At 40.3% G+C, this 26,239-nt stretch overlaps 1 protein-coding gene across 2 annotated transcripts in view; it reads left to right on the top strand.

The window, feature by feature from the left end:
- Positions 1-26,239, top strand: part of hipk3b (homeodomain interacting protein kinase 3b) — a 77,856-nt gene that overhangs the window by 49,929 nt on the left and 1,688 nt on the right. For both annotated transcript variants that reach the window (XM_061964216.1, XM_061964215.1), the window contains exons 3-16: positions 3,650-3,773; positions 14,318-14,437; positions 16,834-16,920; positions 17,299-17,483; positions 17,568-17,721; positions 18,905-19,028; positions 19,992-20,113; positions 20,236-20,360; positions 20,648-20,815; positions 22,170-22,499; positions 22,577-22,723; positions 22,799-23,043; positions 24,023-24,159; positions 25,670-26,239. The exon at positions 25,670-26,239 is cut by the window's right edge. In XM_061964216.1, the coding sequence (XP_061820200.1) occupies positions 3,650-3,773; positions 14,318-14,437; positions 16,834-16,920; positions 17,299-17,483; positions 17,568-17,721; positions 18,905-19,028; positions 19,992-20,113; positions 20,236-20,360; positions 20,648-20,815; positions 22,170-22,499; positions 22,577-22,723; positions 22,799-23,043; positions 24,023-24,159; positions 25,670-26,134 (2,533 nt within the window). In that variant the 3' untranslated portion in view covers positions 26,135-26,239. The remainder of the gene's footprint in view (positions 1-3,649; positions 3,774-14,317; positions 14,438-16,833; positions 16,921-17,298; positions 17,484-17,567; positions 17,722-18,904; positions 19,029-19,991; positions 20,114-20,235; positions 20,361-20,647; positions 20,816-22,169; positions 22,500-22,576; positions 22,724-22,798; positions 23,044-24,022; positions 24,160-25,669) is intronic.

Here is a 26,239-nt window from a genome sequence, read left to right as displayed (position 1 = left end):
ACAGAGCAGGGAGGATGAAGGCACTCTTTATGGGGTGTGAGGTAACAGCCTAACTTAAAGTTCTGTAAATAGAAACAAGAATAGCTGCGCGACATACATGACTGACACAGTTTATGGGTCTGTCATGACTTCGGGCCCCCAGTTGCCATGTTGGCTGTGACATGTCACAACAAAACTGTATTACTGTACAAGAGGCGCACACCATATAAGATTACCAAAACTGACAGAGCTAGTTTTTTTTTATTTCTTAGTGCTTACATGTGTACTTAAACTGGTTATGAAAGCTGAAACCACTTGAGTTGTTTTAGAACATTGCAGAGATTATGTTCTGTACAGGACATCTTCACTGTTTGGGAGTTAACGCTAACCAGCTGTCAGACAGAAGGCATGAATATGAATTAGTTCTTAAGACTTTATGCATAACTTACTTTGAAGTATTTCGGTGTAATTCAAAGCATTAGGTGTCTGCAGTTACAAAGTAATCATGAAAAATAAATGTTCAATACCTCCAAACTTTGTCATTAAATTAAAACACATTACATTTTAATGTATTTAGGATGTGAGCAAATCACAGGTTTCCTCATTTTAAGATACATAGTTTGTATGTCATTAATCCATTATAGGACTATGATTCAAACGAGGAGCATGCAATTTGTACAATATTCTACAGTTTGCTCTCCCTCAACTCATAAAAAAACATTATTTTTTAAAACATGCCATATGAAACAAAGTGAGATGTGCAATATGGTTTTCAAATGTGCAGATCATGTCACCATTATGTGTGAGAGGCAATCATAGTTATTAGGAATATTCTGACTCTTACGGCCACCGATCAGTATCGGCCACATTTCTTGAAAAAGTATGTGATCACCATTGCCGCATAATGAATGCCTTTCCATGCAGATCACAAACGGTGGTGCCCCTGCTGACAAAGTAGCAGCTAACAGCTAACAACTGATCATCCTTGAGATGTTCCTACAGCTTAATTAGAGTCCACCTGTGGTACATTCAATTGGTTGGGCGTGATTTGGAAAGGCACACACCTGTCTATATAAGATCCCACTCTTGACAGTGCATGGCAGAGCACAAACCAAGAATGAAGTTGAAGGAGAACTATCTGTAGATCTCCGAGACAGGATTGTCTCGAGGCACAAATCTGGGGAGGGTACAGAAAATATCCGCTGTCTTGAAGGTCACAATGAGCACAGTGGCCTCCATCATCCGTAAATGAAAGACGTTTGAAACCACCAGGACTCTTCCAAGTGCTGGCCAATCGTCTAAACTGAGCGATCAGGGTAGAAGGGCCGTAGTCAGGGAGGTGACCAAGAAGCCGATGGTCACTTAGTCAGAGCTACAGCATTCTTCTGTGGAGATAGGAGATCCTTACAGAAGGACAACCATCTCTGCAGCAATTCACTAATCAGGCCTGTGTGGTAGAGTGGCCAGACGGAAGCTATTCCTTTGTAAACATTTTCCAAAAATGGGAGTCGAAGAAGTGTCAAAAGATGTATCTAACTGTTTTAATGACGTTCAGACTTTACTTAAATCAATAACGGAGCAGCATCTCCTCATCCGTGGCTTACTAGTGCAACAACAACGCCGGAAATGTTTCCCCTGAAAAAACGTCCGACCGGAACTCTCTATAACAAAAGTTCCGTGGGTGAATTATGTAAACTCACTGCACCGGTAGTTTTAAGCACTTCCACAACTAGTCCATAACAAGAAGATAAAGGAAAAAGAAGAAGTTTATCGACTACGGGTCGTCACAGACTACAATGGCGGACGCGTGCAAATTATCAGGACTTATGCAGATCCCAAATACACATCAGTAGGTACCAGAAGGTAAGAAAAGTTAGTTTTGCATAATATTGCGAAACAAAATTCCAGATAATGTCTGCTAATTGGTGCCATTTTTCAGTCCTGATACACACACCATAATTATACCCGTATGTTGAAGCACAGCACCTCTGACTACGGTAGCCGTAATGCTGCGACAATCCATCAAGCGGTGCGGCTTCATAGCTTACCAAAGCCGTACTAAAACACACGCCATGTGTAATGTTCTATATTCTCAATGGAACATTTAAAATTTTGGTGGTGTTTGCTGGCGTCTTTTGCAGTCTACACGTATTTATTATGTGTGACTGCCATCTACTGGTCACACTTATCATTACACAATGCACCAAATTAAATAGCTTGGAGGTCGGTAAACACAACCGGAATTATTACGTACATTAGGCACACCGAGTTGTAGGGCCAAATGGCGAAAATTAAAGGATTTTAAGTGCGGCGTATAGTCCGAAAAATACCGTACATTTTATTTCTTATTTTTTATTTTTTAGTACATTTGCAACAATTTTTAAAAAAGAAAAACTTTTTTTCACATTGTGATTATGGGGTACTACTGTGTGTAGAATATTGAGGACAAAAAAATAATTTATTCTATTTTGGAATAAGGCTGTAATATAACAAAATGTGGAAAAAGTGAAGCGCTGTGAATACTTTCCAGATGCACTGCATATATCAATGCATTTCATGTGTGACTTTTGCACACAGCCTGGGCGTCGTGAGCTCTATGCTTCCCTGCATTCAGCAGCACAGTTTGTACGTCATATGTTCAGGATGGAAAATGGATTTGGTTTCACTGGACAGTAATGAGGCTTGGGTTGCAACAACCTCACAGCTGAAAAGGTAGCCCCCACTTTTCCTGCCAAGTATTTTTGACTGGAAGTGTATCCTACGGGGGGGACCGCGCAACACGCCCACGGCTGCGAGCTTTATCCTCCAGAAAATCCTCCCCTCAGACCAGCAAGATTAAAATTGTTGGCATGTCTCCCAGTTTAATTTTTACTGCCATGTTGTGTACTGGCCTAGCATTTGTTTTTACCATGTAATCAAACCTGTTTGAAGAGAAACGGCTTTAGGTTAATCGCTTACCGTAATACTTTCACATTCCTGCAGTGTGAATATATATTTTCTGGTACTAGGTTTTACACCAAACTCTTGTAAAAATGTTAATGATGGACAGGACATATTCCACAAATGACAAAAAAAACTGTGACTATTTATAACAGGCAGGTAATCCAAAACCGTTGGATTGGATTACCCCATGTTGGGATATGTTTGTCTTAGCCTGTGTAATTAATTTAAGAAATTACAATGCTTGCGGACAACCATTGTTCTTTTTGTTGTTCCTGAATACTTAACACACCTGCACATGCCTTCCATTAACACTGATGACTGGTAAAACGGTAACTGTTTCAAAAACATCCACTACAAGGCCTAGGTTTTGTTTTTAAGTGCTATAACATAATAGTGTGAAGGGACAGCCAAAACGACATAATTTCTGTTTACAACTAACCGCCAATGATTCACTTGCAGTAACCAGAAGAACACCATATTAAATAAAAATAATAGTAACGGTGCTTTTTTGTCAGGAAACGGGAGTTATAATAGCCTGTCAAAGCGCTCTTCTCCAACCTCGCCGACCTCCTAACCCACTGGATCGGCTTGCTGAAGCATGGCTACTCTGCCTTGCGGCATGATCCATGACATTTCCGACTCATGCAAACCTATCTGACACCGTCATGGGGAATTTCATGATATTACTTATTGTGAATACTTAATGTTTTTTTGTATGTTTCTACAGGGCTCCGGAGATTATTTTGGGATTGCCATTTTGTGAAGCCATAGACATGTGGTCCCTAGGCTGTGTGATAGCTGAGCTTTTTCTGGGCTGGCCCCTTTACCCCGGGGCCCTAGAGTATGACCAGGTAAGCAAACACCTCAATTTTGGGGTTTATTTATTTACTACATTGTACAATTGTTGTCTCATTCAGTCGTTATCTTTGATGTTTTATGGACGTTACCTCCATTCAAACCTGGGGAAAGAACAACTATAAAATTGTTGGTTCGGCCCACCCATTATATTGTCCATGTGTGGGTCTGTGAAACATCACATCCTCCATTTCTAACTTGCTGATGTTATTTTCCACTTCTTTTTGTGTGTCTTGAGGTTTTGACTTTTCCACTCTCCATGCAACTTTCCAAATTTGACAGTCCACAGTGGTTTTGAGTTTCCATTTGATGCAGTATTTTTTTTTTATTGTTTAGGTTTCTGTTGGTTATTGTTGATGACTGCATGCTATTTCATACCAAGATACTGAAACAATTATTGGCATTTCACAGATTAGTACCCATGTTTAAAGTTGTTGTCTAAATCTTGCCAAAGAAGAATTGTAAAAAAAAGAAAAATACAACTTGACCAAAGTTAAAAAAGACTGATTGGAACATTCATCTTTGGAGATGTAAAAATGGAGATTAAAGAGATTATGACTACAACAAGTTATTTTAAAGTATATTTTTTTGAGAACGCTCTTTGTGCCGTAAAGGGAGGACATATCTGAGATTTTGCCAACCCTAACAGTGTCTCCCCAGGACCAGACTGATCAGGGCTTATGCTGAGCGGCTTTCTCCTATCTCCTCAAAGCTTGCCAGCAAAGCTGCCGTGTGCCATGCTGCACCCTACGTGACAACTCGACCTCCATAGTGCGCATTGCACTAACACTGAGTCTTTTATGACCAATTAATTTTTTACCTTTCTTGGGTCAGGGTAAGGTGAGCTCACTCAACACCTTTGAAATAGATTTGACCTCAGTCCCAAGTAAAGCACCGCTAGTGTCAAAATGAAAATCTAATTTGGCAGCAACCAGGCAGCATGTAATAAAGCTGCTTTAGGGATATTTGGGCAGAACATTCTCGCTTCAGTAGGAGACACCTTGGAGTTTGAAATCTCAGATGGGCTCATAGAATAGAATAAAGATGCCAAAAATAGGAGGTGTGAGGTTGACTGAAAAAGGAAGTAAGATAATAGGTGAGAAAGTACCTTTGGAATATAAAACACTGAGAGGAAACCAGCAGAGTGTAAATGAAACAGCGAAAGTTAGGTGTGGAAGAAGGGGATGTACAGTCAAACCTGTACATAGCGATCACTCAGAGGAAACTGAAACAGTAGCCAACTGGCCACTATACACAGGTCGCCATGACAAACTTACCAATGGAACAAAACAATTCATATCATTGTATCCTAAAAACAGTTAAATAATAACTGACTCCTAAATGCCACCGGCGCCGATACGTTTCCACTCTAGTTATTGACTACGTTTCCATGCACTAAATTGGTCAAATTTTTTAAATAATTCAGCTCAAAAGAAGCATTCTATAACCCATGGAAACACCTTAATCTGATCGTGTTTGGCTTTTGAAAAGTCGGACTACCACGCCTAGATTATGCGATTGAAAACCAGATCTCTTGAGTGAGTTTGGGCTGCCGTTGAGGACTCTTCGTATTGCACATGCACCAGTCTGAAAGTGCGGGATATAACCCGAAACTGGATCCCGTTCAATAAAAGCATTGACTAAAAACAGACACAAACTGGAATGTAGAGGAGACTGTTTATTTGCTTCACAAATTGAAGAAACAGAACATTTTGAAGTGCATCAATGGGAGAAAAAAAAGAAACAGATTTATTTAAGAAGGTGTTTATTTGCTTCACAAATTGAAGAAACAGAACATTTTGAAGTGCATCAATGGGAGAAAAAAAAGAAACAGATTTATTTAAGAAGGTAGCCAAGGAAATGGAGAATGCCGGCTTTATTCAAACTGCCGAACAAATACGACTGAGATGGAAGACAACAAGGCAGGTATATTAGGCAAACAAGAAAGCGTAAACAAACCTCTTCACGCTGAATTTGTGCACTACAAACTAGTTAGCAATAACTTTGTATTCCACACAACTGGAAAGCTTGTACAGAACACAAACAGTCTTTTCCTTCAGACTTAAAACTCCTTCCATAAATCCACAGAGCTTATTGAATGAACTTTGAGACATTCGAAAGTTTTCTTTCCATTCTCCATCCTAAATTTCCTTCAAAACAACTCTCTTATACCAGTCTTTGCTTTGCTTTGGAGCCGCATCCAATGCAGCAATTTCGAGACCTTATTGGTCGTAGTTTTATGATGAGGGGGGAAATCTAACATCATTTTGTTGATGCTGTCTGCTATTTAACATCAGCATTGCCATTAGACACATAATATTTGTAATCTGTGCCAATATTACAGCATCAGGTAGAACAAGAACTGGGCTGTTGATGTATAAAAAGCTGCAAAGATGCCTTCTTTTGTTGTGGCATCATAGGCAAAACGGAAAAGCAATACCGGTACTTTAATTCCTGCTAAAAGCGCTCTCTAGTGTACGGGAGGCGTACGACATATGACCAATAGTCTCATTAGAGAGTGTGCATGGACACTGGGACTTTACATGTAGGTGAAGTCCCAGAAGAAGTCAGACTAATTTAGTGCATGGAAACATAGTCAGCGTGTCAACTTCTACCAGCTGCACTATGTCGCATAAATACTGCTCCTATCTCCGATACTTTGGAGCTCTCAGCAGCAAATAAGCAAGGCTTCTATTTTTAATGGATAATGCAACTAAGCCGCAGCAATTTGGCACAGATGGGTAGAGCGGGACAGAAACTATGACACGTAAACATAATAGATCCGTTTAATTTTCAGAATAAAACTCTCTGTGTTTATTACAAGCTTACTTTCCCATGTTAAAAGCCCCAACATCACGGGGAAAAATAAGACACATCTACCGGTACTTCTTCTCCTGTTGGATCGCCTACCTGTTTGTTGTTGAATTCATCCTACATACCAATTGTCTCATGCGAATGTGCATGATTTCCCTGCAAGAACCTGTCCTACTGTCTGGGGGAGCAGAGCTGTACCACGCTATGCACGGCATGCAGCTGGTGAGTGTTAGCGGAGCACAGAGCAAACTCCAGAGCAGAGGCAATGCAAACACACTTGAGGAATTTAGAGGTACAACTCAAATGTATCATTATCATGCATCATTGTAGCACATTTTGGTGTTAGTGGCCGCTATATGGAGTAAAAACACTATTCTGGGAGACAAAACAAATGGGCACTGGCTGCTTAAACAGGTGGCTGCTATAGACAATGTTTACTTGTCTTTGCGGGGGAAATTTTTTGTGGCCCCCATAGACAATGGCCCACTCACACAGGTTTGACTGTATGTATAATAGATCCTGGATGTAAAGTCAGCATGTTATAGCTTCTTGTATTTGACATGCACCTGCTGCGCCCATAGCATTGTTTTTGGATTAAAATACTAGTTCTAAATATGGAGGTCTGTATTGTTACGGTACTTTTAACTATCGTACCAGTTTATCAAGCGTTTGTCTGAAGTAAGCTGTAGGTTATTGGTGAAGAATTCTGTAGTCCCACTGTGTGATTAAATGCACAATTGAGAAGAAATTAAATGAGGAACTAGAACAAACTAGAGATAAAATGTACAAAATCACACCCATGTTTGAAATGTGTACTTTTTTATTTTATGTATTTAAAACATGCCTGATCTACCTTCATTAGCAACTGTACATCAATACAATTTTGAGTGGTCTTTTATGTAAAAAAAACAAAAAAAAAAACAGTCATTATACAGACTCCAAAATGATGAACAAATAAAGATGTGTCAAATTTGACCCGGGGTGAAACCGAGGACAGGGGGAATGTAGAGACATAACTTACATGCCGTTGTGTAAAAAAGATAAGACTATTTAGTTTGTTTAATAAAAAAAAAGTAAGGTATATACTCCACACCCCCTAATATGATGTTGGTTGGGTAAACACTGAGCATGTCAGGTATGGGAAGGTGGATGCTGCTAAGTGACAAATAATTTGTACACAAACAACACACAACAGCTTGTTTGGTGCATTAGAGTGAAGGCCACATTCGAGTGGGAAAAATGAGAAAAATAATATCCCATTTATATGTCTTAATGTAAAAAAACAATACACACACACAATTGCGCCATCAGAATGACAAGTGGTTTATATTTCTTTCTTTTTTTTTGGTTATGGGGCATTTTACAAAAATAGCATTATCTGCAAAGAAAAGAAACATGTTTGATTTCATTTTCCATTATAAAATTGTATTAATATACTATCGGTGCACAACTTGTATAGTAGTAAGCTGGCTAAAATATAAAAAGCCGCAGTAAGGCAGCTGCCTGCTGGTGTGAGGTGTCTGCACATCCGCTACCACTTTTCATGGGAGGAATCTGGCTGGAGCATAGCTACCTTTTCTAATCTTTCTGCACGGGGTCTGCTTCCATCCTACGCAGCATATTGTATTTATAACTCAGACTCCTCCTACTGGTTCCTCTTACCTTCTTTCATCTTGTATTACACTGACTTTTTGTTGACTTTAATTTCAGTTCACTGAAAGGGCCAGGAGTACCATGCGGCTTGACTAGTAGCGACTGGCATATTCTAAAATAGCACGGGACATTTGAAAAAATGTATTTGCCAAAATAAAAATAATGATTATTCATTATTTTCAATTACCGGTAGATAGGATGGACTCTCCGAATATTCTGACCTCTCGTTTAGAGGCCAGCGATGCAACCCAGAGGATTTGTGCCATTTCAGAACTCTCTAGTTCAACTGAACATACAGTAGCTAATATGATTGTGACAAAATATAGATGGGGCAAATTATTGCAATGTATCGCATTTAAACGTCTGATAAGATTATCAATGTGTTCTTACCACAAATAATTATTTTGCCGCTGTAAACTTTTTATATTGTTTCTCCTTAATGAGTTGAGTAACTGAGGCTGTCCTCACGTTAGTGGCTGAAAATTTAGCCGGGCCAAATAAAACATGCTCAGCCAACCATCTCATTCGCACCGACGCCACCACCCTGAAGTCGTGGCAAAAACTTTCTGTTGAATTTTATATTTAAATGCCAAAAGTTCATTTTTGTTACGTTTCTACTTTTTTGATTTGATTTATTTGAGAGACTTTGTGAGGAGATATGTGTTGTATTTTCAGAATGTTTCAGAGTTTAAAATAGTGTCACTATTTTTACACTATTGCTGTTTGTACTTGAGTTATGCAGAAAACTATAACGTTTATTTATTTGGTTTGTTTTTGTTTCACCCTTAAACACACGGATATACCATTGGCCAGTGCTATTCAACTGGTGCCCCGGGGGCCAAATCCAGCCCCGGAATGACAAAATACTAGCCCCCAAGTTCAGTTCAAAACTTGGGAGACAAACTTCTCTGCAACAAATTCCTAAAAACACTAAAATTCTCCTGTTGTATAGAGGAACTTGGACAACTGTACACACATTGACATTTTAACCTTGCTATGAAACATACTTGCTTGTAAAATTGTGATTCACATAACTAAGGCGTTCCTCAAGGCAGCCCTTTAAGCCCTCTCCGTTTTGGCGATTACATTTTTTTTTTTGTAATGTGGTTTATGTAACGAAGGTGTTGCTGTAGCTTGTTTACTTTAGATACAGTCAGTAGTCATTTGTTCAGCTTCTTTATTTATACTAGTAGTGTTCCTCAAGGTTCCATTTTAGGTCTTCTACTTTTCATTATTTGGGCTATTCAACTGGCGGTTTGCAAGTTCACAAGAGTGCTGTCATAAAGATGATTATTTACTAGCTTTTTTGCAGAAGGTCCTTAATAACAGCAGGGTGTTCCTGTAACTCTGACAAAATAAATAGACCAAAATCAAATATCTAGTGTAAAGGACGCTGGTTAACCATATATACAAAATAAGACCAACAGTGAAGGCAGAAGTCCGACCCCTAGGTCTTTTGTTTTATGGAAATGTGGCCCCCAAAACAATTTAGTTAAATATGCCTGCCAATCGTTATAGAGCAATATTGTTTGTACTTATTATTGTTGTTGAGGCAAAGTATAAACTATAAAGTTTTTCTTTTCATTTGTTTTTTTTTCACCCCATAAACACACGGACATGTCACAGGTTATAGCAGCATTGCCATATCTAGATTGATAGGTTGTGAGCCATGTGCATAGTATCGTATCGTAAAAACCCTAATATTCCCAATCCTAGCAGCTAACATAATTGTTGTTCTTCTTTAGACCACAAGCTAGTTGAGACTGAATCAACAGCAACTCTGCTCGGAGCCGCCAAGTATGCATTCTGCTTTGCGTTAGTTTTACTTCAATACACAATTATTCAACAATCAGTTTCACACAACGGATTTCTTACTCAGTTCCTAAAATGTTAAGACCATTCATAGTCTAGTCTGTTTGGTGGTCTGTCTCGTGATCTTTAGGTCTCTGCGGAGCAACGCCTTTTGAGAAAAAAATGTTTTCCCACTCACACACTGGGATTGTGTTCTTGTTTATACAGTGCTGCTGAAGAGGCAGGGAATGTAATTATTGCACTTTTAAATTACTTCTCAGTGTTGCATTACTGTGTCATCACAGCATGAGAGAGGCTGGGGAACAGATATTGGTTTGCATATACTGTATTGTATTTTTTGCAAACCAATGGACTTGCATCTTCTTTAAGAAGTCATTTTAGCTCTGTTTGCATTAACTTTAATAATGTAAAACTGCAGAATAAACTAATTAAGGCTTTATACTCTGCTTGGACAACAAGGACATATGTCACACCCACACACAAATACATTCCGTTTACACTCATCAGACAAACATTCAAGCCAGGACTCCAAAAATACTCTGACCAATAAATTATTTCAACACTAACAATGTATATAATAATAACAATAATATAACCGATCACATTGCAAGTACACCAGAAGTGTTTATTTACAAACCCCAAAACCAGTGAAGTTGGCATGTTGTGCAAATCGTAAATAAAAACAGAATACAATGATTTGCACATCCTTTTCAATCTATATTCAATTGAATAGACTGCAAAGACAAGATACTTAACATTCACACTGAAAACTTTATTTTTTGCAAATATTAGCTTATTTGGAATTTGATGCCTGCAACGTGTTTCAAAAAAGCTGGCACAAGTGGCAAAAAAAACTGGGAAAGTTGAGGAATGCTCATCAGTTATTTGGAACATCCCACAGGTGAACAGGCTAATTGGGAACAGGCGGGTGCCATGATTGGGTATAAAATCAGCTTCCATGAAATGCTCAGTCATTCACAAACAAGGATTGGGCGAGGGTCACCACTTTGTGAACAAATGTGTGAGCAAATTGTCCAACAGTTTAAGAACTTATTCTAAATTTCTCAACGAGCTATTGCAAGGATTTTAGGGATTTCACCATCTACCGTCTGTAATATCATCAAAAGGTTCAGAGAATCTGGAGAAATCACTGCATTTAAGCGATGATATTACGGACCTTCGGTCCCTCAGGCGGTACTGCATCAAAAAGGGACATCAGTGTGTAAAGGATATTAACACATGGGCTCAGGAACACTTAAGAAAACCACTGTCAGTAACTATGTTTCGTCGCTACATCTGTAAGTGCAAGTTAAAACTCTACTATGCAAAGCCAAAGCCAAAGAGGAAAAGGACCATCCGAATTGTTATAGGCACAAAGTTCAAAAGCCAACATCTTTGATGATATGGGGGTGTATTCATGCCCAAATTATGGGTAACTTACACATCTGTGAAGGCACCGTTAATGCTGAAAGGTACATACAGGTTTTGAAGCAACATGTGTTGCCATCCAAGCAACGTTATCATGGATGCCCCTGTTTATTTCAGCAAGACAATGCAAAGCCACGTGTTACAAGAGTGTCCGCCCTGTGATCGGTAGGTTGTGAGTTCAAACCCCGGCCCAGTCATACCAAAGACTATAAAAATGGGACCCATTACCTCCCTGCTTGGCACTCTGCATCAAGGGTTGGAATTGGGGGTTAAATCACCAAAAATGATTGCCAGGTGCGATCACTGCTGCTGCTCACTGCTCCCCTCACCTCCCAGGTGGTGATCAAGGGTGATGGGTCAAATGGCGAAGTTGGTAGAGTGGCCGTGCCAGCAATCGGAGGGTTACTGGGGTTCAATCCCCACCTTCTACCATCCTAGTCACGTCCGTTGTGTCCTTGGGCAAGACACTTCACCCCTTGCTCCTGATGGCTGCTGGTTAACGCCTTGCATGGCAGCTCCCGCCATCAGCGTGTGAATGTGTGTGTGAATGGGTGAATGTGGAAATACTGTCAAAGCGCTTTGAGTACCTTGAAGGTAGAAAAGCGCTATACAAGTATAACCCATTTATCATTTATCATTAAATGCAGAGAATAATTTCGCCAGACCTACTGTGTGTGTGACAATCATTGGTACTTTAACTTTAACAGCGTGGCTTCATAGTAAAAGAGTGCGGGTACTAGACTGGCCTGCCTGTAGTCCAGACCTGTCTCCCATTTAAAAAGTGTGGCACATTATGGAGCCTAAAATACCACAACGGCAGCGATTTGGATGTCAAGAGGCGGGGAGCGAACCTGCAACCCTCAGGTTCATGGCACGGCCGCTCTACCCACTACGCCAGGCCTGGGCAAATTAAGGCCCGGGGGCCGCATGCGGCCCATTAAGCTTTTCAATCTGGCCTGCCGGACATTCCCAAATAATTTTTTTAGATCTTTAAGATGGAAACTGTAGCTACCGTTATGGTGTGCAGTGATGTTTTCAAATGACCGTAAGTCTTGAACTATACAAAGTATTTCAATGGTTGGAATCTGCACTTTTGCATGATATACTAGTTACTATGGTAATCTAATTAGTTACTATGGTAATCTAATTAGTTACTATGGTAATCTAATTAGTTACTATGGTAATCTAAGTCACAGCAGCTCAGACGAGGCACCAAGCAGTGTGGGTGGGGAGCGTTTCCACAGAGTATTTCCAGAGCAGCCAGCCTGAAATGCGGGTGTCAGGGACAGACGAGGAAGAAGATTTTTACAAGAACGTTCTAAAGCTTAGTGATATATCAGATATATCAGATTGTAGGTGGGGTTTTTTTACCCTTTGCGTTCATATTTCGCTGTTTTTGTTGCATTTTTGTTGCCTTTCGCTTGATTGTAAAATATGTCGATCGAGAGGGGGTATAGCGTTCATATGTTGTCAATATTTAGTGTTTTATCGTTTATAGTTAATATTGTAAATCCCACATTATTGTCATGTACTTTCTGGGTGTCTCCTTCAGTAGAAAATTAAAAAATTTAATTCAGTTTTTTAAGGAGGTTTGGCACAACGTTTTAGCATTCAATCAGACATTATTGTGAGGTTTTGTATTAGTGTTCCTAAAAATAGATATATCGGCACCCAGACACATTTTCTTCTCTAAATTTGGCCCCCATGTCAAAATAGTTGCCCAGGCCTGCACTACGCCATACCGCCCCCAAATATCTTGTCTTTGCAGTGTATTCAATTGAATATTAGTTGAAAATGATTTGCAAATCAATGTATTCTGTTTTTATTTACCATTTACACAACGTGCCAACTTCACTGGTTTTGGGTTTTGTAGTTTAGTTCACATCATGCAGAGTCAAAATTGATAATACGGTTAATTTTCATTCTCAAATGTAAGGTTGATTTAATGTGTTGTTTTTATTATATATGCCCATAGGTAGTAAGTAACACAGGGTGGCCTGATACTGCTGGCTCAATACTGCACTTATGTAACTCTTGGCAATGTCTTTGTACATTTAAGATATTGGCATCCTGCTTTTGGATGCTTTTCAACAGAGACTTTTTGTCCTTGTTCCACTTTCTCACAAGTTTATTTGATACCTTGTTGTTTCCGCCATGGAAAATTACAACAAGGCCTTTCTCCCTCCCATATCATTGTCATTTTGAAAACCACTTCCACTCTGCTAATGTTTTTCGATTTTTTAGAAGCATAATCCCCCAGAGCTGAGCTTGTTGCAATGTTACATTTAATTTCAGCCATACTGGCGTACACAAGCAGTGTGACATAACAGGATTTTGTCATATTAAGGGCTATACTGGTGTTGCGTTGACTTGACGTGTGTCACATCTCTCACAAGTATGTGGCTCTGTGCTGCATCTCTAATGCTTGTTGTCCTTAACACTCGGGTGTGATTGACGTCAACCGGGCTTCTGACTGGCCTCTTCTCATAAACCTGTGTGTGACACACACCGCTGAAGGGCCATCATTACCGAGCAAGGCATCTGGCATTGAGCGCAGAGGGACCTTGTTATCACAGTTAACATGCAAAGACCCTAACACCAGTCAAACATCAACACAGGGATATTTGGGTTTAACAGTTCCTCTAGAAGAGCAGTTTTCAAGGTCTGTGACGCCGTGCCTGCTATGTGGACATTTCGCACAGTGATTAAGACTGTCTGGGACTCTACACAATGATGTCACTGATGTTGACCTTTTTAATGACTGCAAAGACAATGTCTTTGTTTGAATGTAATGTCTATCTATAAAATCAGATTTATGTTTCCCTTTGTCTAGATTCGCTACATTTCTCAGACGCAAGGTTTTCCCGGAGAGCAATTATTGAATGCAGGGACAAAGACAACACGCTTCTTTTGCAAAGAGTCTGACTCACCTTTTGCATCTTGGAGACTAAAGGTAAGAAGCTTCAACACACCTCACACATGTTTTTGGCCAAACATTAACACGTACGGCCTCAAAATAGTGCCAAAATCTTCACGCTTAAAAACCACACTTTGCGTGCGTGTGGTCTCTCTAAGCACATCCTAATTAATTTTTTGCACACATGTTTGTTGCCAGAAGTAGGAACACTTTCTTTGACAGAAGTAGGAAGTGCGTTGCTATGTGCGCTGATATCAATGCGCCCACGAAAAAAGTTCTGGTCTGTGACTACATTCTATATTGTTTTAGAGCGCTTTGAAGGCAACATAGAACTCTTATTAGCCGCATCTAACAAGTGTTTTTTTTTATCTTTAGAATCCTAAAAAGAAAATACATTTGTGTTCCAGTCTAGTGATTCTCAAACTGTGGTACACAGTATCCATCTAGTGGTACACCAAATAATCACTTGATTAAAGTACAGTGTTATATCTTCCTATATTCAAACACAGTGTTACTGTTCAAACGGTGAGTAATGTTACAGTGGCCAACATTATTAAATATACTTCTTAAATAAAACCTCTGCCTTATTGTTTAATGAACACTTACGCCTACTACGCTACAGTATTTTAATGTTGGTCATTATGGTGGTACTTGGAGAGACAAGTTTTTTCTAAGGTGGTAATTGGTGAAAAAAGTTTGAACCCACTCGTCTAAACTAAAGAGTCTGAAGACTACTCTTCTTCAGAAGGCCCATAGTTCAACAGTAACAGTTCCCCTGGATTGTCTTTGACCAGAAAACAGTCGGTGTTTCAAGTGACCAATTAGAATGGAGGGAAGTTGCTTGGCCGTCTTATCAATACCCGCCCTTAAAGGCCTACTGAAATGAATTTTTTTTATTTAAACGGGGATAGCAGATCCATTCTATGTGTCATACTTGATCATTTCGCGATATTGCCATATTTTTGCTGAAAGGATTTAGTATAGAACAATGACGATAAAGTTCGCAACTTTTGGTCGCTGATTAAAAAAAAGCCTTGCCTGTATCGGAAGTAGCGTGACGTCACAAGTTGAAAGTCTCCTCACATTTCCCCATTGTTTACACCAGCAGCGAGAGCGATTGGGACCGAGAAAGCGACGATTACCCCATTAATTTGAGCCAAGATGAAAGATTCGTGGATGAGGAACGTGAGAGTGAAGTATTAGAGTGCAGTGCAGGACGCATCATTTTTCGCTCTGACCGTAACTTAGGTACAAGGGCTCATTGGATTCCACACTAGCTCTCTCCTTTTTATATTGTGGATCACAGATTTGTATTTTAAACCACCTCGGATACTATATCCTCTTGAAAAGTAGAGTGGAGAACGCGAAATGGACATTCACAGTGACTTTTATCTCCACCACAATACATCGGTGAAGCACATTTAGCTACGGAGCTAACGTGATAGCATCGGGCTTAACTGCAGATAGAAACAAAAGAAATAAACCCCTGACTGGAAGGATGGACAGAAAATCAACAATACTATTAAACCATGGACCTGTAACTACACGGTTAATGCTTTCCAGCCTGGCGAAGCTTAACAATGCTGTTGATAACGACGCCATTAAATCTAACTTAGCTACAGACCTCGACAGAGCTATGATAAAAACATTAGCTCTCCACCTACGCCAACCCTCATCTGCTCATCAACACCGAAGCTCAACTGCGTTCCAGCGATCGACGGAGCGACGAAGGACTTCACCCGATCATCGATTCGGTCGGCGGCTAGCGTCGGATAGCGCGTCTGCTATCCAAGTCAAAGTCCTCCTGGTTGTGATGCTGTAGCCAGATGCTAATACACCGATCGCATCTACAGCTTTCTTCTTTGCAGTCTCCATTGTTCAAATTGCAAAAGATTCACCAACACAGATGTCCAGAATACTGTGGAATTTTGCGATGAAAACTGAGCTTTTTGTATTGGATACAATGGCGTCCCAATACTTCCGTTTCAACCTTCGACGTCACGCGCATACGTCATCATACCTAGACGTTTTCAACCGGAAGTTTCGCAGGAAATTTAAAATTGCACTTTATAAGTTAACCCGGCCGTATTGGCATGTGTTGCAATGTTAAGATTTCATCATTGATATATAAACTATCAGACTGCGTGGTCGGTAGTAGTGGGTTTCAGTAGGCCTTTAAGTGCCAACAGAGTGGAACATCAGAGAGAGAAAGAGAAAAGACACCACAAGCGCAAACAGTGTCCAAGCGTGTAAAATGATTCCGCAGATCCGCACAAAGTGAGTCCACACGTGCGCACAAGGTATGGTTTTTACGCACAAGGATTTTACCCCTGTTTTGAGTCCATAAAAACAGCTTAACTCTTCAGTGACTCAAACAAATCTACCAAGAGCATGGCGGTCTTTGCTAAACTTAAACTCTGATGTCTCCACAGTCTACAGATGAGCATGAGGCCGAGACGGGAATGAAATCAAAGGAAGCAAGGAAGTACATCTTCAGCTGTTTGGATGACATAGTGCATGTATGTTCCACTCTTCTCACTTCCAAGATCTACGTTTCAAGGAAATTCATGTGGTTCTTTACTCTTGATGAATACACTTCTTGTTAATAGGAGGAGAGAAGATTATTTGTAATGTGAAATTCCCCTCTGTTAACCATTCAACAAAAAAAACTCATTAGATTGTATTTATCCTTTACAGAGAAGACAGGAAACTCCCACACAATCACTAATTTTAGGCCAAGTCTGTTCTTTTCTTTACTAGTTGTTTATTCTCTGGAAATACTATCATACTATTATATGGCGTTACAATAATATTAACATTGCTGAAGCACACCGTTGGGTTGTGTTTATGAAAAAGTAGTTGATTTTAAGTATTATTTTATAATATATATCTTCCAGGTAAACTTGGTGCTGAATCTGGAAGGCAGCGACTTGCTCGCAGAGAAGGCAGACCGCCTGGAGTTTGTGGGCCTGCTGAAGAAAATGTTGCTTATCGATGCAGAGGAGAGGATTGCCCCTGCTGAAGGTCTCAGTCACCCCTTTGTGACAATGCAGCACCTGCTCGACTTCCCTCATAGCAACCAGTGAGTGCAACCACACTTTAGCAGACGTAGCGACATTTTGTACTCGTGGCGTTATTTTGACCTGCCTCACCTATTTGTCTGTAGTGTGAAGTCATGTTTCCACATCATGGATGTTTGCGCTACCCGTCCCAACACGTATGAGACAGCTAATAGAAGCAAAGGGCCCTTCGTCAGACCTGGGGCTGCCGCTGCTACAGTCAACCACCCCTTTAACAAAATGACTGTTGTCCACCCTCAAGTAAGCGGTTATGTCCTTGCTTTTCATGGTATTGTACAGGGGGAACAATGAGGATGCATTGAAAACAGGTCATAGTCTCACTAAAATTTCGTGTATGTATACAACTCAAGATCCCAGCATCAGTCAAATAGTTAATCTGTGTATTTTTTGCCTAGTTTGTATTTCTTGCCTCATTCAATGTCATTACAAAGTTAGATAATTGTTAATTTAACTCTATATTACCTAATTGCTTTGCTGAAAAAATCGTACAATTGGATGGTACGCAGTGGGACAGTGTTTTATGCAATTAAAACCTACTAGAAATGTCAAGCCTACCATTTGTTTCCAGAAAATCTGCATAAATTCCAACATAACAGGCTTCTTATAACTTGTCTTGATTTCCCAATTAAAATGCTACTGTAAAATGTGAAGTTCCCAAGCTTTAGGAGACATAACCAAAGTTCAGTCCAAGATGTTACATTGAACAACCTGTCTCCACATTATAAAACAAAATCCTTGGTCTTACTGCATTCATAAATGCAGACTTGGCCATCTTACGGCGTTGTAGCTCTGCTGTCATGGCAACATAATCACGTCATGTTGTTGAGGTCATGGCAACGGTGCAAATCTGCGTTGTTGCCGAGGAGAAACCGGGAGCTGACCCTTTTTCTGGCAGCGTACGCTTTATGATGCAAAACGTCTCTAAATACTGTTGCCAGCTTCCAAATTTGTGATATTATTAAACATGAAAATAGGGGTCATGAAATGATAGCACTTGGGAAGGTTGACATTTACATTTTCAATATAAGGCGGTTCTGTTGTTTAGCTTCTATTAGACCTGGAAAAAGCATTTTAAGTCACATGCCCTGCGCTACAAAGCAGATGAGGTTTTTCTTTCGGATTTGTCAAGAAAGCTCAACATTTTAACCTGACAATCTAGCTTAATGTTGACAATTATGTCCTTGAAGCCTGGACTTCTGGCTGAAGCTGTTGCAGAACAATGTATGCTCAGTTCTCACTACTTACAAGTGCGAGTAGTGAGACAGAGGCACATGCTTGACAGGCACACAAACATATAGTCTCCCTTTTTTTGTGCTGCATTTAACAAGTAAAACTTCTAATCTTATATGTACTTATTAGACAAGAATTTGCAGCGGATGCTGTTTTTGAACATTTCATAAGGTGTGTTTGTGTTATTCCTCAGGCATTAGCGCCATCTGCCCCCTCAGTGATTCACCCCGGGATACCATTGCAAACAGGAAGTGGACAGTTTGGAGGCAATGAGTCGTTTCAGCAGGCTCTCATCTTATGTCCCTCAACCATTCAAGGTATGATGTGTACATTTTACACTTAATCACTCCAATTTTTTTTGCTGGTCATATATCAAAAAAGTGAGAATACACCTGAAATTTCAAGAAAAAAATTATATTACAGTTTATTTTCTGAGGGAACATTACTGTAAGAATTCAACTTGGATATATTTTTGAGTAGTTAATGTACAGCCTATTATTATTGTCCAATAGCTGGTAATACAGGTGAGCACCAAGATAATTGTGGTTTGGCGACAGCCAAGCACAGTGGTCGTAGTGTCCAGGGGCCTCATTTATAAAGGTTGCTGCGCACAAAAAAGTTGTGTCAGCAGGGGAGACATGTGCATAAGTAACTTTCACTGCATTTTTATTTATAGAAAAATGATATGCAGAAACGTTTGTGTATTTGTACGCACTCTTTTGACCATGCATAGAATAATGTGTATATTTATTATACTGTTGTTTAATCCATCTTTCTGCTGGTGCTCTGTTATTGTTGCGGTGTTTTTTCATCTGTATTTTAGATTTTATTGGTAAATGTGTTTTTAACCTGCGGCCTTAGCCTGGGGACAGCAGATGAAAATGTAATAGCTGTGCAATTTATGTATTGTACAATGTCCCTATCAAGTAAATTAAAAATAAATAAAATCAAACTCACGCAAAGTTTTTTAGACACAGGATGGTTTCACCACAAAGTAAAGATCATACTCACATTAAAAGACGCATATGCACTACAAAACACATAGCAACACATGTATTTAACGATGTATAAGCATTCCTCTAAATTACGTACAAGTTGATACATGCATTTTTTTGCGTACATACAATTAGGTTTGTGCTTATGCAAAGTTTTACTTTGGAATCCACGCACAGTTGTATAAGTGAGCTCCATAGCACTGGGGAGCTGCGGTTAATTAAGGGAAAGAAGGATTGGGTCAGTAAATGTCTTTCGTTCAAGTACTCTTTATTTCATTCTTGCAGGGATACCTACCAACACTGTGAAACCCGCTGGCTACTCTGTTCGAATGGAGGCATCTGTTCCTCTGGTCACTCAAGCGCCCCCGATCCAGCCCATCCAAATCAGACCAGGAGTTATCACACAGGTACTGTATGTTTAACAACAATGACGAGCGACACAGAAAGGCTATAATGTAGAAGGTGTGTGAATTAAATACATCTTTGATGATTTAAGCATGGCTTTTTTGTTTTCTCTGTACTTAAACAGGCCTGGTCAAACCGAGCACAGCAGATTTTGGTGCCCACTTGGCAGCAGGTGACATCAGTGCCCCAACCGCCAACCACGTTGGCTTCTGACACAGTAGTGGGGCCACCGAGAGTGGGAGACTGGGGGTAAGCAAATTGGAGATACTGTGTTTGTCATACTTTTGCATGATGTTCATTTTAGATGAATACTATTAGATAGTATCATATTTAGTTAGGTAATTCCAAAGTATATTTTTACTTTAAGTGTGTGTGATTGCTTGCACTGCAAAATAACAAACACACACACACAGAAAACTGTCTTCCTTGAATATTAATGATTGGTGAGTCATAGATGTGTCCTTTGGGACTGAGTCCATTTTGTCAGTAATGTTGTTAAAGGCTTTTGGTTTAAATGTTCTGTTTTCTTGATGCAGGAAAGTGCGTCCCCATGGTAACCATTACAGCTCCATGATTGCCCACCCTCAGCCATTCTTAACCAACCAAATGACCATGCCCACCCACCAACCAATAAACATAGGCATTGCACATGTGGTGTGGCCGCAGCCAGCTGCCAACAAAAGAGCAAAGCCTTGTACAAACAGGTATGTCCTCCGTGTTTTATTCAGCGTTCCTTATTCAAGTAAAATCAGATTTATAGAGAGAAGTGTCTTTTTACGTAGTCGCACAAAAAATATTTGCAAACAAAAATAATGGATTTGAAATCAAAATAGATTTTTGGTTTCTCATCTTTTTTTTTTTACTTGGAATGGGGTAGTCCTTGTCATTATTGGCATTACTGTCTCAAGTGGTGGAAAAAGTGTATTACAACTGAGTGCCACTTCGGCCCATATGGACCACAGCTGACAAACAGAAATAGTTGGCTGCTGCCCAACAATGGGCCCCTATGGTTAAGAAACACTGCAATATAATTAATGTACTACAGTAGTTTTATGAAGTAATTTAATAATATCTTCACCTTGAGGGGTGGACAGCTGCTTTCCAGTCAAACATACCATCAGCAGCGTTTCCATATTTTCATGGATAAATGTCCACCATGTAGGTAATTTTTTAACATTATTGGCCGGTGTTTCACATATTCTGCTTCAGTGTGTTGCAGACTAGCAGTGATACACTCCAATTGCTTCTACCAAGGTGGCGACACGCCCCGTCTTGTTTTTGATTAAAAACATTTAATTACATTAATATCATATGCTTCTTTTTCTTACTCACTCACACTCACTTTATTCAACAAAGTTCTGTTGATCGCTAGCCATAAGCTAACACTAGCGAGTAAGACTATATGTTTTGGGTGGATCATATGGGGTTTACTGTGACATTCGTCACGCCAGCTAATGGCGGGGATGCTTGGAACTCAAATGTTTGCTTGTAAATTAAAGCATAATAACTAACTGAAAGACAGCTCTTACCTGTAAACACTTAATAAACAAGTGTTTACAAAGTACAAGGAAGAAGAACTATGATAGACAGCATGAACTTATTGAAAATAAGATACTACCCATCTAATTAAGTGAATCATAACTGATTTAACTATTTATGAAAAAAATAGTGTATTTAGAACACATTGATGTAAGTTGTGAACAAGAAGTGAACATCTGTTTTAATAATTGCTGTGAAGTGGAAAAGGGGTAGGTTTAGATAAGCCTTACTTCTTCCTACTCCTTTGGACATGTTGTAAAAATGAAAACATGTAAAATATGTGATGTATCATATAGATATTGTATACAGGTTCGCAATAAACTTCAACTAACGCTTTAGTTAAGGTACCACTGTATTGTTAAATGACTACTTTGTGACAGTGTTGTTGTCACAATAAAGCATTTTTGATCCAACTCTTGGACTGCCTGTCATTAGATTTTTGGGGTGTGCCCAACCAAGAATTCCTTGCCTGTGCATTGTATTTCAATGCACGTTGTGACATCTTGGATCTTCTCATAGGGGCAGCAACTTTTTCCAAAACACAAACATCCAAAATCTACCATGCCAGTCCCCAAAGATGGCTGATACAGCAAAGAATGTGGGAGAAGCAGAAGAGGAAGCCAGGTGCCCGGAAGAGGGGCATGCTGTTGTACAGGAACAAGAAACCGTACAGGCAGGGGAAGAGGATAAGAACAACTGCTGCAAAGTGGAGCCAGACTGCCATGAGCATTCTGTTTCGCAAGAGCAACGGCATGCCATGGTGATGTCTGAGCTAACAAGCCCGTCCGTCAGCGTCATCAGCATCAGCAGCGATGAAGAGGAGGGTGCAGAAAGGCATTCGTTGGGCGAGTAAGTAAAAACCAAGAGGTTCCCTCAACAAAAAAAAGATCCATGTCATTTTTAAATGTGTGTTTGTACACTCGCAGATGTAAAGGAAGTGCAGATTGTGAGGCCTGTCAGAGCACAGTTAGTATGGAGAGAGTCTGTTCTCTCAGCAGCCCTGACAGCACGCTTAGCACCAGCTCTTCAGCCTCAGTGCAGTCCAGCACGTCCCCATGCAAAAATCCAAACAGGTATGAGGAATGCAGACAATTAACAATAATAATTGTCAGTGATGTTTTTCTCCCTCATTCGCTTCTCTTGTACAGCATGTCTGATGACGAACAGGAGAGTGGTTGCGACACAGTGGATATCTCGCCCGCCTCCAACGGCAATAATAGTCCCTTCCCACAGCGCCGTTACATCGCAAACAGCAATCAGAACTGCAAGCCTCGTGTTGCATGCGTCGCCCTGGAAACTGAGCCCAGCAAGCCACCTGTGCGTACGGCCGCAGTACCTCCCATGAGGCTGCAGAACAACAACACTGGTGTTAGTGAAACACCTGGCAACACAGGTAAAGTTGCACACATGTAGTAATCCTTTAACATTCCGAAGTGTGTTAAAATGATTCATTTTCACAAAATGGGTGACTTATTTTTCGCACGTTTTGGTGGTGGTACCCACACAGAAGACCGCTCGGTTATGTTCGCTCAAAATTTAGTCACCACTGCTGCTGTCTGCTCCACAGATCACATGGCCTCGGATTACGCCGTCTTAGTCGGCCGCAGAGGTTCTCCCAGGTGATTATGGGTGACCTGACTGATTTGATCTATTCCCATCTGTGGAAGGGATATTTTATTTTATGACCAAAGTTGCCAACCTGACTGTGTTAGCCTTCGTATCTGTGTGGGTGTGAACTTCATAAAGCTACACATGGCACTTGTGATTAGCTTTGGATGAAATATTCAATAAATGGATGTCTACCAGAAAATCTGTTTTGGCTGTCATCAACACATAAATGTATGAATATTTCATTCGGGGGTGCACACGCCATGAGTAGGGTTTATAACAGCTGTGGCCATTGGGACAACGATGTCTAATTTTTCTAACGTTTAGCACACATACTCTGTAAGTCCTTGACAGAAAATCATACTGGCCTATCACCTTTCATGTCAAAGGCATCTTTCACCTCAAACCAGCAACTGCAGCCCCTCATAAAAGGGCACAGCTTTCTATTCTAGGGCTAGCGCCTATATTTATAGCTGATGATTTGGCCTCACCATAAGCTCTATGAAAGCTTAGTTACCAGCCTTCTGATCCCCCAAACATGTCTATTTATAATCATTCTGGATCACATTCAGAGGACAGATGCTGCCACGTTTTAAAGATTTGAAGCTGATCAAACTTTCGAAATAGCCTGTACTTCCTGCCACAATTGTTGTTTCATGTCATCTGCATTCAGCAATGACATGCTTTTGCTTTAAATCGTAGTTGGAAATGAGATCTATGCAAGAAATGAATGTCTTCCTCATCTTCTCTCTTTGTTTTCGCAGTCTTGGAGTCTTTGTTCCAGTCCAAAGGGCGAGGTGCATCTGGGCGTCATCATCAACACTCCACTCCTCTCCTCAACCGTTCACAGAAGCTCACTCCTTCATTCCAGCACCAACAGCAGCCCATAGGCTTTGGACAGGTGAGAACTTGCAGCCACACGCTTTTACACACATGCCTTAAACCATATTTTTGGCTTCTATAGAGATTTCCCTGAGTAAACATATGAGTTAAAGGGGACCTATGATAAATGTTGTCTTTTCTGATTTATAAACGTTGTTACATTGTTGGATACTGGTGTTAAATAATGCGTCAAATCATGTGGGTCATGCATTTTGGCATGAGCTCGCATGCAGTTTTGGATACCTCTGCTCGCGGGTTTTTTATTTAGGTTCTGGCTATGTCATGACGTTACATCTAAGTGAATGTACTGATTAGAACATTCAATCGAGCCCTCGGGCTCAGGGAGAGGCTATAAGGGAACACAAAAAAATACTAGTTTCATCTAAAGGTGGCATGCATATAATAATGTGCAACATGCATTGACAGAAATTCTGCTAAAAGCAATTGTTTTTCTGTACTCGGAATCGATTGGAAAGTGCAGGTATAACTGTTGTGACTGGGTGAATCTATATAATGTTTATGAAGTTTATTTTTGTGTATGGAAAAAAAAATAGCGGTGACGATTTTTCAAGATATATATCTATGTGAATCTATATAATGTTTATGAAGTTAATTTTTGTTTATGGAAAAAAAATAGTGGTGACGACTTCAAGGTATATATTTAAAAAGTATGCATTTTCAAAAGATACATTGATACTTTTTGACAGGATGGGATGCGGTTTAATTTGCCATTGGGGAACGCCTCAACAAAAAAACGTCTTTCAGACAGACTCAAAAAACAGTGACTGTCGACTGCAAAATTAACACACAATTTACACCAAAGCATATACGTATTATAGACCACACACTTCAAGGTACTGTTTGCAACTTCCTCACAGTAACATATAACAAGAACACCACCGGCTAGCTTATGTTTCTATTGGTGGTTTAACAGAGCACATTTGTTTGACAATAATCTGTTTTTTTCACATTTACAAAGTTCATTAAATAAAAATGTTTACTGGCCTGAATAAAATGATTGGTGTTAACGGCGGTCACTCACTCTGTCTCGTCAACACATACGTGCATTCATACAAAAGCAGTTAAGGTGAAGCAACTAACAATTTGTAGTCATGTTGTTGTTATGATAGAATATACATTCAATGATAGCTAATGCTAGCTATTCAAAGTGATATTATTAGCTAACAAAACTTAAAGCTAATGCACGTGCATGTGTTACGAACGTACGCAATTATGTCAATACGTACGGGAAGCCGTAAAAGGACGGGATATATTGTGTAAAATACATTGGAAAGTTGGCGCCCTCTAGGCATCTATGTAAATGTTGCAAACAGCCGCCTTAAGTGTTTTAAATATAGATTAAAATAATCATAGGTCCTCTTTTTAGATAATGTTGACGGGTTAGCACATTGTGTGTTATGCATTTCTCTCCATAACTTAGTTTTCTATTTAACTGTCTACAGTACCCTCTAGTGGCACACACTGACAAAAACAGTATGTTTTTGAAAACTGATCTGCCTCTTCCCCAGGTCCAACATTTCACTTCCTGCCACCAAGAATGGAACGGCAACTTTGCCCACCGAAGACCACAGGCCTTCATCCCCCCCACAATACACGGGCCGGCGTTCACCTTGTCCCACAGCAGTCCAAACCACTCTGCAGGCCCCCTCCCCCACCTTGGGGGACACCCACACTCGCAACCCACTTTGTTGTCCTATCCCCCGTCTGGTCCTCTGGTCACGGCGGCCCCCATGGCCCACCTCCTGACTTCCCCAGGCGCCTCGCGTCCTGTTCTTCAGCCCGCTTACAGCATCCCGACGGGCATCGTGCATCAGGTCACAGTGGGCATCAACCCCCGGCTTTTACCCTCCCCTACCTTGCATCCACAAGGCCAATTCAAGCCCCTCTTCCCCCCACATTCTTACCTTGCCTCACCTGCCTACGCCAGTTTCCCACTGAGCCCCACCAAAATAAACCAATACCCCTATATCTGAGCATGGGTGCCCAGGTACTCCTCTCACTACCCGAGGGCTAAGTGTGCGGGGCGAATTCTGTCTTAAGTCACAAACATGGTTTTTAATTTTAAAAAACCATGGCAC

This window comes from Nerophis lumbriciformis, linkage group LG06 (genome assembly GCF_033978685.3).
Source record: "Nerophis lumbriciformis linkage group LG06, RoL_Nlum_v2.1, whole genome shotgun sequence".
Lineage (NCBI taxonomy): Eukaryota > Metazoa > Chordata > Actinopteri > Syngnathiformes > Syngnathidae > Nerophis > Nerophis lumbriciformis.
This window is presented reverse-complemented; position numbering and strand designations above follow the sequence as displayed.